The sequence below is a fragment of the Corythoichthys intestinalis genome, chromosome 17 (genome assembly GCF_030265065.1).
Source record: "Corythoichthys intestinalis isolate RoL2023-P3 chromosome 17, ASM3026506v1, whole genome shotgun sequence".
In the NCBI taxonomy this organism is placed as follows: domain Eukaryota; kingdom Metazoa; phylum Chordata; class Actinopteri; order Syngnathiformes; family Syngnathidae; genus Corythoichthys; species Corythoichthys intestinalis.
The window spans coordinates 40,883,969-40,896,880 of record NC_080411.1 but is presented as its reverse complement, the minus strand read 5'-3'; the positions used below and the strand labels follow the sequence as shown (position 1 = coordinate 40,896,880).

Here is a 12,912-nt window from a genome sequence, read left to right as displayed (position 1 = left end):
AAATAATCGATAGCCGCAGTGCTACTCAAATTAGTTGGCAACTAATTTATTAATCGGTTTTAATCAATTACAGTAGGTGTTGCAGCCTGAAAAAACAACAACCTAATATTTTGTTCATTTTTACTATATTCTCATGAAACAGGTGATAAAACTGCTTGTGAAAAGAGGAAGCGGTTTTTTTTTTTTCGTTATAATAACAAAAAAATAAAGAAACATGCTTTGGTAAAAGGAACCGTTAAATAAGTCAAAAGAATTAACCAGGTGGCTCTTCCACGACTCTCAGTTGGTTTTGGAGTGTGTGCAACAGCGGTGTTAGGGGACGTAAAGCAGAGCTGCTCTGGCTCTGATGTTTTAATGGAGGGGCTGGTCCAGCAGAGGTATTCACATATGGGACCTATGAAACAATAGGCCCACTGTGGAGCTCCACAGTTTGCTCTTCGGCCTGCCAGAGGTCTCTGAGCGAAGCTCTTTAAATAGAAAAATCTATATTTTTTTTCGTGGTGTTGGATGGGGCGAGGGGCGCACCGCTTGTTTGATGGTGTTTCCTGTCCTCAAAATCTCAAAATGCGCTCATACAGGCAGCGTCTGCAGTATTTGTAGACATAAACACGCATCAGAGAACTGATGTTTTCGAGACGAACTGTCTAATACCGCAAAAAAAAAAAAAAAAGCATAAAGGAAGAAAAAACAAGGTTGGAGAGAAGCTAGAACACAATATGCAAGCGCTGCAATAATTTCCTGCAGCCATCTGGAAGTGTTTTACACCTTTTAGACGGTGTCGGAATGTGTGGGCTCTGCTCGTTCGTCATTTTTTTGAGGGAAAAGGATTTTTCTCGCGTCTGTCGAAACACAAATAGACACACGTATAAAAATGTAACTGGAAGGCTTTGGACTAATCGCTGGAAAGCTGCTTAACCTCTGCGGTGCTCCAATGTGCCAAAACTGATGGTGAAAAATAACATCAGACCTGTCGCAATTCTTAAGGATTAATATGTCTAGTTAGGTGGTGCAGACATTTTGTGGTCACGTGCTCTTTTGCGTCAACTTTTGTTTCTTTAACTTATTGGCCAATCTCTCTCAGCCAAAGATAAATTTCATTATGCTGATCGTATTATTTTTCGCATAGAAAATGATTTCAAATAAATTACTTTACTCCAGGGTCGAACTGCCAACACAGTGAAGCCTTTATTTAATTGTTCATTAATGTTCACGCATTTTTTGGGGGGTAGTATTTTAACAATTTCCAGATCCTACAATTAGAGGTACAGTAGTTAATTGAATAATTAACTAATCATCGAGTATCAAAGTAATCGACAACTGTATTGACAATCAATTAATCATTTTGAGACCTTATTTAATTCACAATTGTCCAAATTAATTTCGTTTTGGAGCATTTTTTGCATTATTTTCTATCTTAACGCAACACTAGGTAACTTTTCAATCTTTATGCAATATTTTCAGAACATTTGCAATAATATGCCGACTGACAACTAGTTGAATGACATCTCTTTTACATCTTGAGGGGGTCTGTACCACTTTCACTGGTAATTAACTTTGAGGAGGGGGCAGGAACCATTCCACACACAAAAAACTACAAATATGCTGATTTGCTCCCTTTCCCCATTCATTTTTAAGATGGAAGTCGATGCGAACGCTTTCGGGCGAATTCTGCAAAGGTGGCAGAGCAACAAAAGAGACTAAAAGTTTTGTCTTAGGAGGGGAAAAAAAAGAGGTTAACAGGATATACAGAATAAACATTGGCCTGGTTTTCCCGGCTTTTAGCGCCGACGAGTTCGGGTGGATGGGGGGGATGATCCACACGTAGCCGCACGGTTGCTAACCGTCATATGGTAAATTTTCGCCACAATTGGATTCATTACCTTTTACTATTCATCCTTCACACAGCCGCTGGAAACAGAAAAGTTGTTTACAGTGGTATGAAAAAGTATCCGAACCTTTTGGAATTTCTCACATTTCTGCATAAAAGCACAATTAAGTTTGAGCTGATCTTTGTTAAAACCACACAGATGAAAAAAACGGTGTCTGCTTTATCTAAAACCACCCAAACATTAATAGATTTCCACATTTTAATGAGGATAGTATATAAACAATGACAGAGGGGGGGGGGGGGGGGGGGAGTAAGTGAACCATCACATTTCATATTTTTTGCCCCCCCCTTTGGCAGCAATAACTTCAACCAGATGCATCCTGATCAGGACTAAACTTGGCCTGTTCTTCTCTACAAAACTGCTGTAGTTCAGTCGGATCCCTGGGATGTCTGGCATGAATCGCTGTCTTTAGGTCATGCCACACCATCTCAATGGGGTTCAAGTTCGGACTGAACCTTGGTCACTCTAGAACATGCATTGTGTTCTTCTGAAACCATTCTGAAGTTGATTTACTTCTGTGTTTTCGATCATTGTCTTCTTGCAGCATCCATCCTCTTTTTTAGCTTCAACTGTCTTACAGACGGCATCAGATTTTCCTGCAAAACATCCTGATAAACATTTGAATTCATTCTTCCATTCATGATTGTCCAGTTGTCCAGGCCCTGAGGTAGCAAAACAGCCCCAAATCATGATGCTCCCTCCACCATGCTTCACGGTGGAAATGAGGTTTTGATGTTGGTTAGCTGTCTGGATGTTCAACCTAAATCCGACGTTAGATCATTGCGTGCGTGTGTTTGAGAATAACTCCTCTTTTGTGGGCAGGGCCCCTACTTGAAGGCGTGTTGCAGTGTCTGCAGGAGGGTGTAACGTCAATATCATTATGAAGTCTATGCTGTACACTTCCGGTTGAGGCCTGTCTTAACCTGAAAATTCTATGTGTAGAGACATTCGTAAGTAGAGTACCGAAATTTTCAGACTATAAGGCGCACCTGACTATAAGCCAACACCCACCAAATTTGAAACGAAAACGGCATTTGTTCATAGATAAGCCACACTGGGCTATCTGCCCCAGCTGTCCTCAATGAATTATGGGATATTTACACCAAAAGATATTAACACTGGAAATCCCAGGGTGTTTTTGCTATAAAGAAAGACCAGAAAGGCGTCAAATGACCTCAAAACCAAACTGACTACTTGGCTTTGTCAAACAATAGACCACTCAAACATGCAATTGAGCAGACAACCCCCTACACACTCCTGTGGAGTCGCTGCCTAGGTGTGAAGGGGGATTTCACTCTGGATAGCTACAATAAGCATCTTGAATATTTGCAAACCAGGGCTCCCTTTCCTTTGTCAAACAAAGAGAAACACGGAGATGGCCAGTCGCTGTGTTCTACAATATGACATGGCAGCACTGAATGCACATGTGTTGTATCAGGCATGCACCGGAAGGCAAGAGAGATGGGTGGACTTCTTGGTGGGTCTTGCAAAGGAATTGTCTCACTCTCGTGTGGGCGCAAAGGAGGCGCAGAAGGAAAAATTGCTTCGGCAACGACCTCCAACACCTAGCCCTGGGAAAAGGGCGAAGTGTCATATGTCACAACAAAAAAATGTTTTGTTTTTTATTACAACGTCCCCTGTACGTAGGCAAACTACAGCTTTTGGAAGATGTAAAAAGGTTGTTCGCCCGATTGCCTGCCTGAGCGGACCACTGTCCGACAAAGCCAAGGCACCCCTGCACGCCCTGCAAACACTCAAGATGCCAATTGAACCAATCCAACTCTGTGGTTTTGCGAGTTTGAATGGGAATGACTAATGATGACCTCAATGTTCACAAAAGATATGCTGATTAGGGTCAGATGAGAGATTTGTATCAACTGATCCACCCTTGGTAGTTCTAGCTAACCGGCAACGCGGCATCATAAGACCAAATGAACCACCATGAAGCTTTGAACTAATTGGCTGATAAGCTTTATTGTCCCCCCCAAAAGAATCTCTTGGGGGAGACAGTCAACCTCCTGCTGTCAACACTGTTGTCGTCCATCATGCCTCCTAGCATGCATTGTAGCGCTACAGATGTAGATAACAATCAAAATGTATGTACTCTGCTAATTATTTCTTCAGTTACTGTTCCATTTGTTTCATTAACTACTAATAATGGTATTTGGTAACACTTTATTTGACAGTGGCGCCATAAGACAATGATGATTATGACATGACACTGTCTGTGAGCATTAATGAATGCTTATGATAAATGTCATTTAGTGTCATCTGGTAAATTATCTCACTTTTGAATGGATGTAAAAGATGCGAACTGGACATAAATGGAGTTTGTGACATAATTCACTGGATAACACTGAATGACATCTGCCATAAACATTCAGTATTGACCATGATGGTGTCATGTCATAATTATGACGGTCTTATGACAGACAGTCTTATGATACCGTTGTCAAATAAAGTTTAACCTATTAGGCCAAATAAATCAACAAATAATCCGCACAGAACTTTATGGTGCAGGATACAAAATGAGGGAAAAAAGTAGCGGCTTATAGTCCGAAAATTATGGTACATTTATGAATTAATACAATGTTTATGAAAGCTAAGTTAATTAAATTAAAAATGAATAGAAATAGAAATCCATTGGTTATAGCACCAAGTAACATTCTAAACTACTTTTGTCCAGTGTCTCATTGCCTGCAATTGACGACGTCCAATTCACTTATACTGGAAAGACTGGGAGTGACGAAACCCTAGCGCTGTCAATGATGCCCTGTGAGCGTCAAAAAAAAAAAAAATCATAATTCGTGCTTGAAAGTTTTAACGAAGAAAGTTTTTCATCAGATCTTTACGAAATGTTTCGTCTCTTCCATGTTTTACTGCTGGTTACACCACTTTTCCTCTTTTGCAGGAAACTAAAGTTGGAGAAAGAATTAGCTGGAATGCTGTGGAGGATTCGGTGGGAGGACCTACAGTTTGAGAGCCCCAATAAATATCACAAACGAGCCGGCAGTCGCCTAACACTCTCACAGGTAAATGATCGTCTCATAATATACTGCATAATTTAATCACAATAAAGGCAACAAACAAACTAATTGTCCACACGAGTTTAAAGAAAGCGAAAGCTCCAAAGCGCAATTGTTGTGAGGCTGTGTTACACCCACATAAGCTCATATTAATGCTGGCAGATGTCATAATAATTCTCTACTTTATATTGCCTTCTCTGGAAATGTTACTGGCACAGCCTCCACTGTGCAATTAACAAGTTGTTGCTCTTCTGGCAGCTTCTAGAAAACACAACGCCAACATCCAACTGCTTTCTTTAACACTAGCTTTACTGTCAGTTTATTATTGCTCTGCCGGGAATGGAAAAATGATCATTTTTACTAGTGCTACAACGACTAATCGATTAACTAAAGTAATTTGATTAGAAAAAAGCTTTGAATGAAATTTTGCTGCTTCGAGGACTCGCTTAATTAAAGTGGCGTTGTAATGGTTTGTTTTGAAAATGTTTGCATTTAGTTTTATTCATTTTGGGTGGATACACTGCCCTCTAGTAGCAAAAGTGAATATGAAATAACTCATCTAACATGGCTGGATCCAGCTGCTCCCTGTTAAGACCAACATAAGTTTTAGTTTGAGCTAATATGATTGTTTGTATTCGTAATTTTGTTTAGAGGTATGTTTTGCAGTTATTTTGCGGGAATATGTATTTGAAAGATTTTTTAAGAGCATTGAAAAAAAAAAAAAAAACTTTAGCATTGCATAGCATTTAAACTATCTGACTTTTGCTATGCAAGTAAGGAATTTGTTTTTTTTTTTATTATCATTTATCACTCTTTTGAAACTGCAATCACAGCAAGCCTTTGTTTTACATCTACTTAAATTTCTTCTTCAACGCTTTAAATGTTCCTAATCGGAATACTCGATTATTCGAACTAACTAATTGATAGATTAATTGATTACTTAAATAATCAGGGTTTCCCCTAAAATTTTTTTGAAGCTGTGGTGGTGGTATTGCCTGGTACACCAGACTCAACGCTGTTCCAGCTATTGAGTCTGGCCACCATTCCCACGGATACAATTTCCAGGGCGGAGCAAACCACAGCAAACAGACAGCGGAGTGGACCAATCAGTGACGGGCAGACGTGACGTTATTAACTGACGACGGAAGGACGAGGGACTTGCGCACAGAAGTAAACATACGAAGAGAGCGGAGTTTATTCAACATGGCTAGCGCGAGACAGACTATTGTCAATGACTCGTGTCGCTGTGTTTTTGGTAATTTAAAACAGAATTTACCGCGGATTGGAACATGTTCTCGGTTATCCCGTTGACCATCTGTGTTGTGGAGACGACTTTCGGCGCGCATGAGTGACGTTGCTCGTGAAGAACACGTCACGCAAATAAACGAATCTGATTTGTCGATTGATTTTGTACCTGCTCGAAAAGGCCGTTAATGGGATGGTTCCCAGACTATTTCTCTCAGTGTTTGAAAAATACAGGGAGAATAGTCTGGCAGAGCCAGGCAAGTGGTGGTAGGCTGCATCGGGGTCTGATATTTTTCAGACATTTTCCAAGAAGAACCATAATATGGATCTATTAGGAATATTTCATTAGACAACTAATGAAATATTTCGGAACCGGATGGTCTACATTTGCAATGGAGTATTATGGCCAAATTAAAAAAATAAATCAAAGGACTACGAATCATCCTATTGCTACAAGAAAAAAAGTCGTGTTATTACGTAGGGGTAATGTAGCTGTAAGCCGCTACGCACTTTACGTACATGTACTGTACGTTAGCTGGGAGCTACGACGAATCATTAGTATAAATCATTCTATGGATAATAATTTGATGGACGTGAGGCAAAAATATTAAGGATTTTCTTATTTTTAAAACTGATTCTAAAACACAAGATGCTTTCAATATTGGTGATTTTAACCGAGGCGTCAATGCGCCACGTAACGTACGTACAGTATTTCGTCAGTGTTGTCGTTCTCTATTTGTCCAAGCTAACATCCTTTCAAGTAAATTTGGTCAGTGCTCTGATGAGGTCAAGGTGGCCCTGTTTAAGGCCTATTGTACACCCCTCTACACTGCACATCTGTGGTCTAATTATAACAAAGAAAGTTTTCAGAGACTTCAGGTGGCACATAATGACTCTCTGAGAATCTTGTTGAAAAGACACAGATGGAGTAGTGCCTCAGATATGTTTGTAGCAGCTTGCGTGAATACCCTTCAGTCTGCCTTAAGGATACTCATGTTTAATTTTATTGGTAGTCTAAATGCTTCAAAAATGTGATTGTGTTGGGCCTGACTAAGATTTTGCACAGTTTTACACGCTACTTATCACGGTTTTGGAAGCACTGGTATATATGCCTATTAAAAATGGGTCACAAAAAGACCCAGTGTTGTTTATTGTAGTCCACTTGTTATTGTTTTATTGTTTTTATTATTATGTTTTGATCTCTTGTGTTGTGTTGTTGTGATTTGGACATTGAGTCTGGTAAATAAAACTAATCTATCCGCCCGTCCGCCCGTCCATCCAACCCACCCACCCACCCACCCACCCATCCATCCATCCATCCATCCATCCATCCATTATGTAGGGCTAATGTTGCTGAATAAGCAGCTACATACTGTACTATGCATGTTGCCGCCTCAGTTAAAATCAACAAAATTGAAAGCGTGTTATGTTTTAGAATCAATTCAACAAATAAGGAAATCCTTAATATTTTGCCTCATCGAAATCAAATTATAATCAATAGAAAGATTTATACTAATGCTTTGTCGTAGCTCTCGGCTACGGTACATGTACGTAAAAAACTTCCTTTCTCGTAGCAATTGTACGACTTACATCTCACAGTCCTTTTTTTTCTTGTTCTTCCTTTTTATTTGGCCCTAACACGTACACCATAATAATACTTCTGTTAACGGACTCTCGTCCGTTGACATCTTAAAGCTTTTCGAAATACTTACTTCGAAAATACTCATCTCAAATTACAACCAGTGACATCAGCAACGAACGAATGCTATGCTAGGACGCAACGATTTGGGTCAAACACACGTCACTTGTCAATGTCAACAACAATATTAAGGTCGTTTTCACAGGCTTAAACCAGAACTACATTCATTAAGTTCAAATACCTTTCTGTGGATTCTTCTCCCGATTTCCAACTCCGCGCCAACACAGTCAGGCACAAGCTTGCAACAGGAGAACCAGTGTGATTTTCAAAATATAGCGTGTAAAGGAACAATTTGTATTTCAGACGACTTCTGGCAAATAGTACGTAAATAATTAGCTACAGGTAGTCCTCGGGTTACGAACGAGTTCCGCTCCTACGCTGGCGACATTACCCGAATTTCCGCATAAGTCAGAATTATGCCTTTAAAAATTCTAAATAACTATCCCAAAAGTCCAAAAGTACTGTAGTTTGTTTATTGGTAGAGGATATACTGCCCTCTGGCGGCAGCGTTGGGTCTGGCTGGACTGTTGTTCAATAATGCTTCCATACAGGAGCACTCAGACGTCTCATATGGATAAAGGATAGCTACGCTCTGGTTTGGGCAACATAAGGCTGTAAGCTGCTTCAGCTAATATACTATATGTTTGTGTATGCATTTGTAATTAGGTTTAGAGCTGCACTTTGTGGAATTACGTATGAGCGATTTGCTATGAGAATTGTAAATACGTTAGCATTCGTAGCATTTAAGCTAGCAGACTTTTGTGAAGCAACTTAGGCTAATTTAAGCTACTGTATTTACAGTACGTATTGATCAGACTAGATGGACGTTTGAACACCAATCTTTTTGTGTCGAGTGTTTTATTGTTAAAATGCGTGTCGTTTTGAACACACGTGTACATATGTGTGTTACAGCTTTAGAAGTTGTCAAAAGTAAAGGAAGTAAAAAGCTCCAAAAAGCCTTGTTTGCTGCCTGTCAAGCTGAACAACTTGGACAGAACAAGTCATGCTAATAAAGTAAAGTAAAAAAAAAAAAAACCAAAGAAGAAACCGTGTGATACAATTAAGCACTGTTTATGTGACTTAAAAAAAATGAGTACGTCGTAACGAGAGATGTCTTGGCATCCCGATCGATCGGGTCCGATCACGTCATTTTCAAAGTATCGGAATCGGCAAAAAAATATCGGACATGCCTTTTTTAATATATATATATGTATATATATATATATTTTTTTTTTATTAAATCGTTTTCTAATTGTATTTAACGTTACAGAAAAAAATGTCTTACACTCATCCAGAGTCTTTAGTTTTGGCTTAAAGTGGGGCTGTCAAATTTATGGCGTCAACGGCGGTAATAAAAATAAAATATTTAACGCAATTAACGCATGCGCTGCACGACCCACTCACGCATTGTCGCTTTCAATCTATAATGGCAGCGTATTACGTATATATAGAACTAAAAGGCAACGTAAAATGAGTAGAGAGAATTTTAGCAGCCTTTGAAGCCTTTTTTTAATTGGCTAAAGCCTTAAAATCCCTCTCTCAACAATCAGAAATAGCATGGGAAGCAATGTGGGGAAGAAAGGTGGTAGTTGATCTTTTTCTTAACACCCTATTTTATTTCCCAACGCTGAGAAGATATACCTATCAAATGGTACCATTACGCACAGTCATGGTTGTACTTTTTAGTCACAATATACAAAGTCACATTTGTCCTTTAAGAATTACAAGTCTTTCTATCCGTGGATCCCTCTCACAGAAAGAATGTTAATAATGTAAGTGCCATCTTGAGGATTTATTGTCATAATAAACAAATACAGTACTTATGTACTGTATGTTGAATGTATATATTCATCCGAGTTTTATTCAATTTTTTCTTAATGCATTGCCAAAATGTATATGATCGGGAAAAATGATCGGGAATGATTGGAATCGAATCGGGAGCAAAAAAAAAACCAATCGGATCGGGAAATATCGGGATTGGCAGATACTCAAACTAAAATGATCGGGATCGGAGCGGGAGCAAAAAAAAATGATTGGAACAACCCTAGTTGTAACCCAGGGGCTACCTGTATATACAGTAGTATATTCATTCAGTCGTATTGTTAAATTATAAAATTAAATAAATATAAACTTATATATAAAATATATAAATATAAAATATAAATAAAATAATATAATAATAAAATAATATAAAAATAAATTATCAATTAGAATGTATCTTTAAATCTTAAAAAAAAAGAAAAAAAAAAAAAGAAAAAGAAATTCTCATTTGCAAGGTGTGGTGACCTTTTTTTTTTTTTGCTTTTTTTTGTGTGGCTGTGCGCCACAATCTTTTATCTGTTGGAGAAACCCGGATAATCGATAGCTGCAGCCCTAATTTTTCCGCGTTCAATAATTAGTTATAGGCAGAGAAAATGCAAAGAAGCAGCCTCGAAAGAGTCAATATCTTTTGTTTGCACATTCCAGGTTGCTATGCCAGTGGTTTATTGAAGATGGCTGGGTTTGTGGTGGCAAAAACATATTAAGTGATCGTTAAAATAAGCTTTTGCCTGGCCCGCGTCCCTATATTTATAATACCTTGTCACGTTCTTCGAGTATCGGGTTCTGTTGTCTGAGGACTCATGCATCTTCTGCGGGTTGAGCTTCATCCAACATGCATTTGTAAAAAGCAACGTTTTCCACTTTTGTGTCCTTCAATCCCAGGATTACACTGTGCATTATTGTACACACGGGATTTTTATTATGTAGACATATAGTTTTCATTCATCTAGTGAAGTTTTTTTTCTGTCTGTTTTGTTTCTCTCTCTATTTTCATCACCGATTAGAATCTCAGGCATGTTTGATAATTCGTTTGCCAGGAGAGTCGCGTAAAAGAAAATTACTTAAAGGACCTGCTCCAAATCATCGGTTTTATGCACATTGGGGGAAAAGAGGATTGTTTGGACTGCCTTGGGGAAGAGATGAACTGGACTTTTCAAGAAAATGATCCAACTGTTAAATAATGTACTCCTGACTAAGTGAAAAAAATGTGTTTTAAGCGCAAGACTCCCAATTAAATTAATAAAGACTTTTTTCGGTGGAAGAGTAACATGTCTAAAACTTTTTTTTTTTTTTTTTAATTTAAATGACACTTTAGGCAAAAAAGGCACAAAAAAAAAATCTTATACTGGATATATCTTTCCAATGCTAAATCTCAAGAAATACATTGAACATACACAAAAAAACTGTACAGTCAAAGAGTTAAAAAGCACAGCATATCCACAACTATCCCTGACTACAACCCCATTGAGAACCTGTGGAGCTACCTTACAAAAATATTAACTTAATCAGGATATAAAATCAACATGTAAATATGACAGTGTACAGTGGATATGGCACTGTCATCCAAAATGTGATTCATTGCATGGTCTACAGTATTTTGGAAAGTTAGATCAGTTAAATAATTTGGAAATGTTATTTGTATGACTTTTCCAGATGTTATTTTCCATTGTGCTCCCAGTGTTTGCATTCTATCCAATTGTAAAAATGATGCTACTCAATCTCTGCACACACTGCCTCCGCAAAGCACTGATTCACTCTTTGAGAACATTTACTCAAGGCCTTGAGCTGCTGTTTTGAAGACCCGAATACACTTACGTTTTTTTATAAATTTATTTTGCGGCTAAGTGACATTGTCGAAAGTGGACAGAAATTTAATCCTCTTTGCACAAATTGACTCAAGGCTAACCACTCTTTTTCATCCTTTTCTCCTCAGAGAGGCTCTAGCTATGGCTCCCTGATAACTGCTCACGGAAAATATCAGCTATTTGCAAAAACGGGCTATTTTAAGGTAAGGCTTGGTGAGTTCTGACATTTTCAACTCTCTCTTTTGCCACCTACACATGTACATGCTTGCTGAGGAAGCGGAGAGGAGAAAGCGTGTGGGCGAATTTAGGTAGTCGGTTTTAACGTGAGCTGCAGAATGCGTCAGTAGTCAGTTGTCCCCCCCCACCCCACCCCACCGCCTGTCTATTTCGATGATCCCGCCTTGCAGTCTAGAGTTTCTGGACGTGACAATTAACTTGTTGCTGACGTTAATTTATCTGTTTATGGCAGAGGAGGTGTGTGGAAAAATGTCAAACATAAGTGGCTCAATAATGAGAACATTGATATTGTGTTTGTCTGCATGGCACTGGTTATTAAATATTTTCATACACTGTACGAAGGCAAGCAGTTACTAGCTGTATATTCAGTGTATATAAACACAACTAAAGCTCACACGCTCAGTTATTGCTGTACTTTTTTTTCATTTGATTGTTCAAATGTAATGCCCTAGACAGTGGTGGAATTTAAGTAAAAGTACTTTGTTACTGTACTTAAGTACATTTTTGTGTATCTGTACTTTACTTGAGTACCAATGTGAAGTGGTACTTTTTACTTTTGCTACACTACATTTTAAAGCACGTATCTATACTTTTACTCTACTACTTCTCAAATTGTCGCCTGTGTGCTAGATTTTGAGTTGGTTACCTCCTAGTGTGTCCCTGTGATTGCCCATTGATTTCACCTGTTGTTCCTGCTCCTATTGTATCCTCCAATCTGCATCCTCCTGTGCCACCCACCTCTTCCTCGTTGTCTCGTTACCCCTTATCTGTGTGTGTATATAAGCTCCCAGTTTCTTTTCACTCCTTGTCGTGACATTTTCACTGTGCATGTTCACGTCAGTGTCAATTCTTGCCCGTTTCTACTTTACAGCCCTTGTGTTCCTCAGCCTAAGTCAGTGCTTCTCAATTATTTTCTGTCACGCCCCCCCCAAGGAAGACGTAAATGTTTCGCGCCCCCCCCCAAACTCTCTGCCGCCACTGTAAATAGTATCATTTGTCTATAAAATTACTATTATAAATACGCATCTGCCTAACATTGTGTCCTTTTTTTCTAATAAAGAAAAAAAGTAACATAGATCAACTTATAATAAAGTATAACTTTATTGACATTGTTTTGTTTGTAACAGAGAAGACTTGACGTGCATCAATTTGCCTGAATTAAAAAAAAAAAAAAATCACATCCAAACTAA

The 12,912-nt window shown here is 38.6% G+C and overlaps 1 protein-coding gene across 2 annotated transcripts in view; it reads left to right on the top strand.

Annotated features, from left to right (window-relative positions):
* npr2 (natriuretic peptide receptor 2) overlaps positions 1-12,912 on the top strand; it is a 160,688-nt gene that overhangs the window by 94,753 nt on the left and 53,023 nt on the right. For both annotated transcript variants that reach the window (XR_009061042.1, XM_057818207.1), the window contains exons 8-9: positions 4,801-4,921; positions 11,614-11,688. Coding sequence is in view for 1 of the 2 variants with exons in the window: in XM_057818207.1 (XP_057674190.1) it covers positions 4,801-4,921; positions 11,614-11,688 (196 nt within the window). In the remaining variant the exon portion in view is untranslated. The remainder of the gene's footprint in view (positions 1-4,800; positions 4,922-11,613; positions 11,689-12,912) is intronic.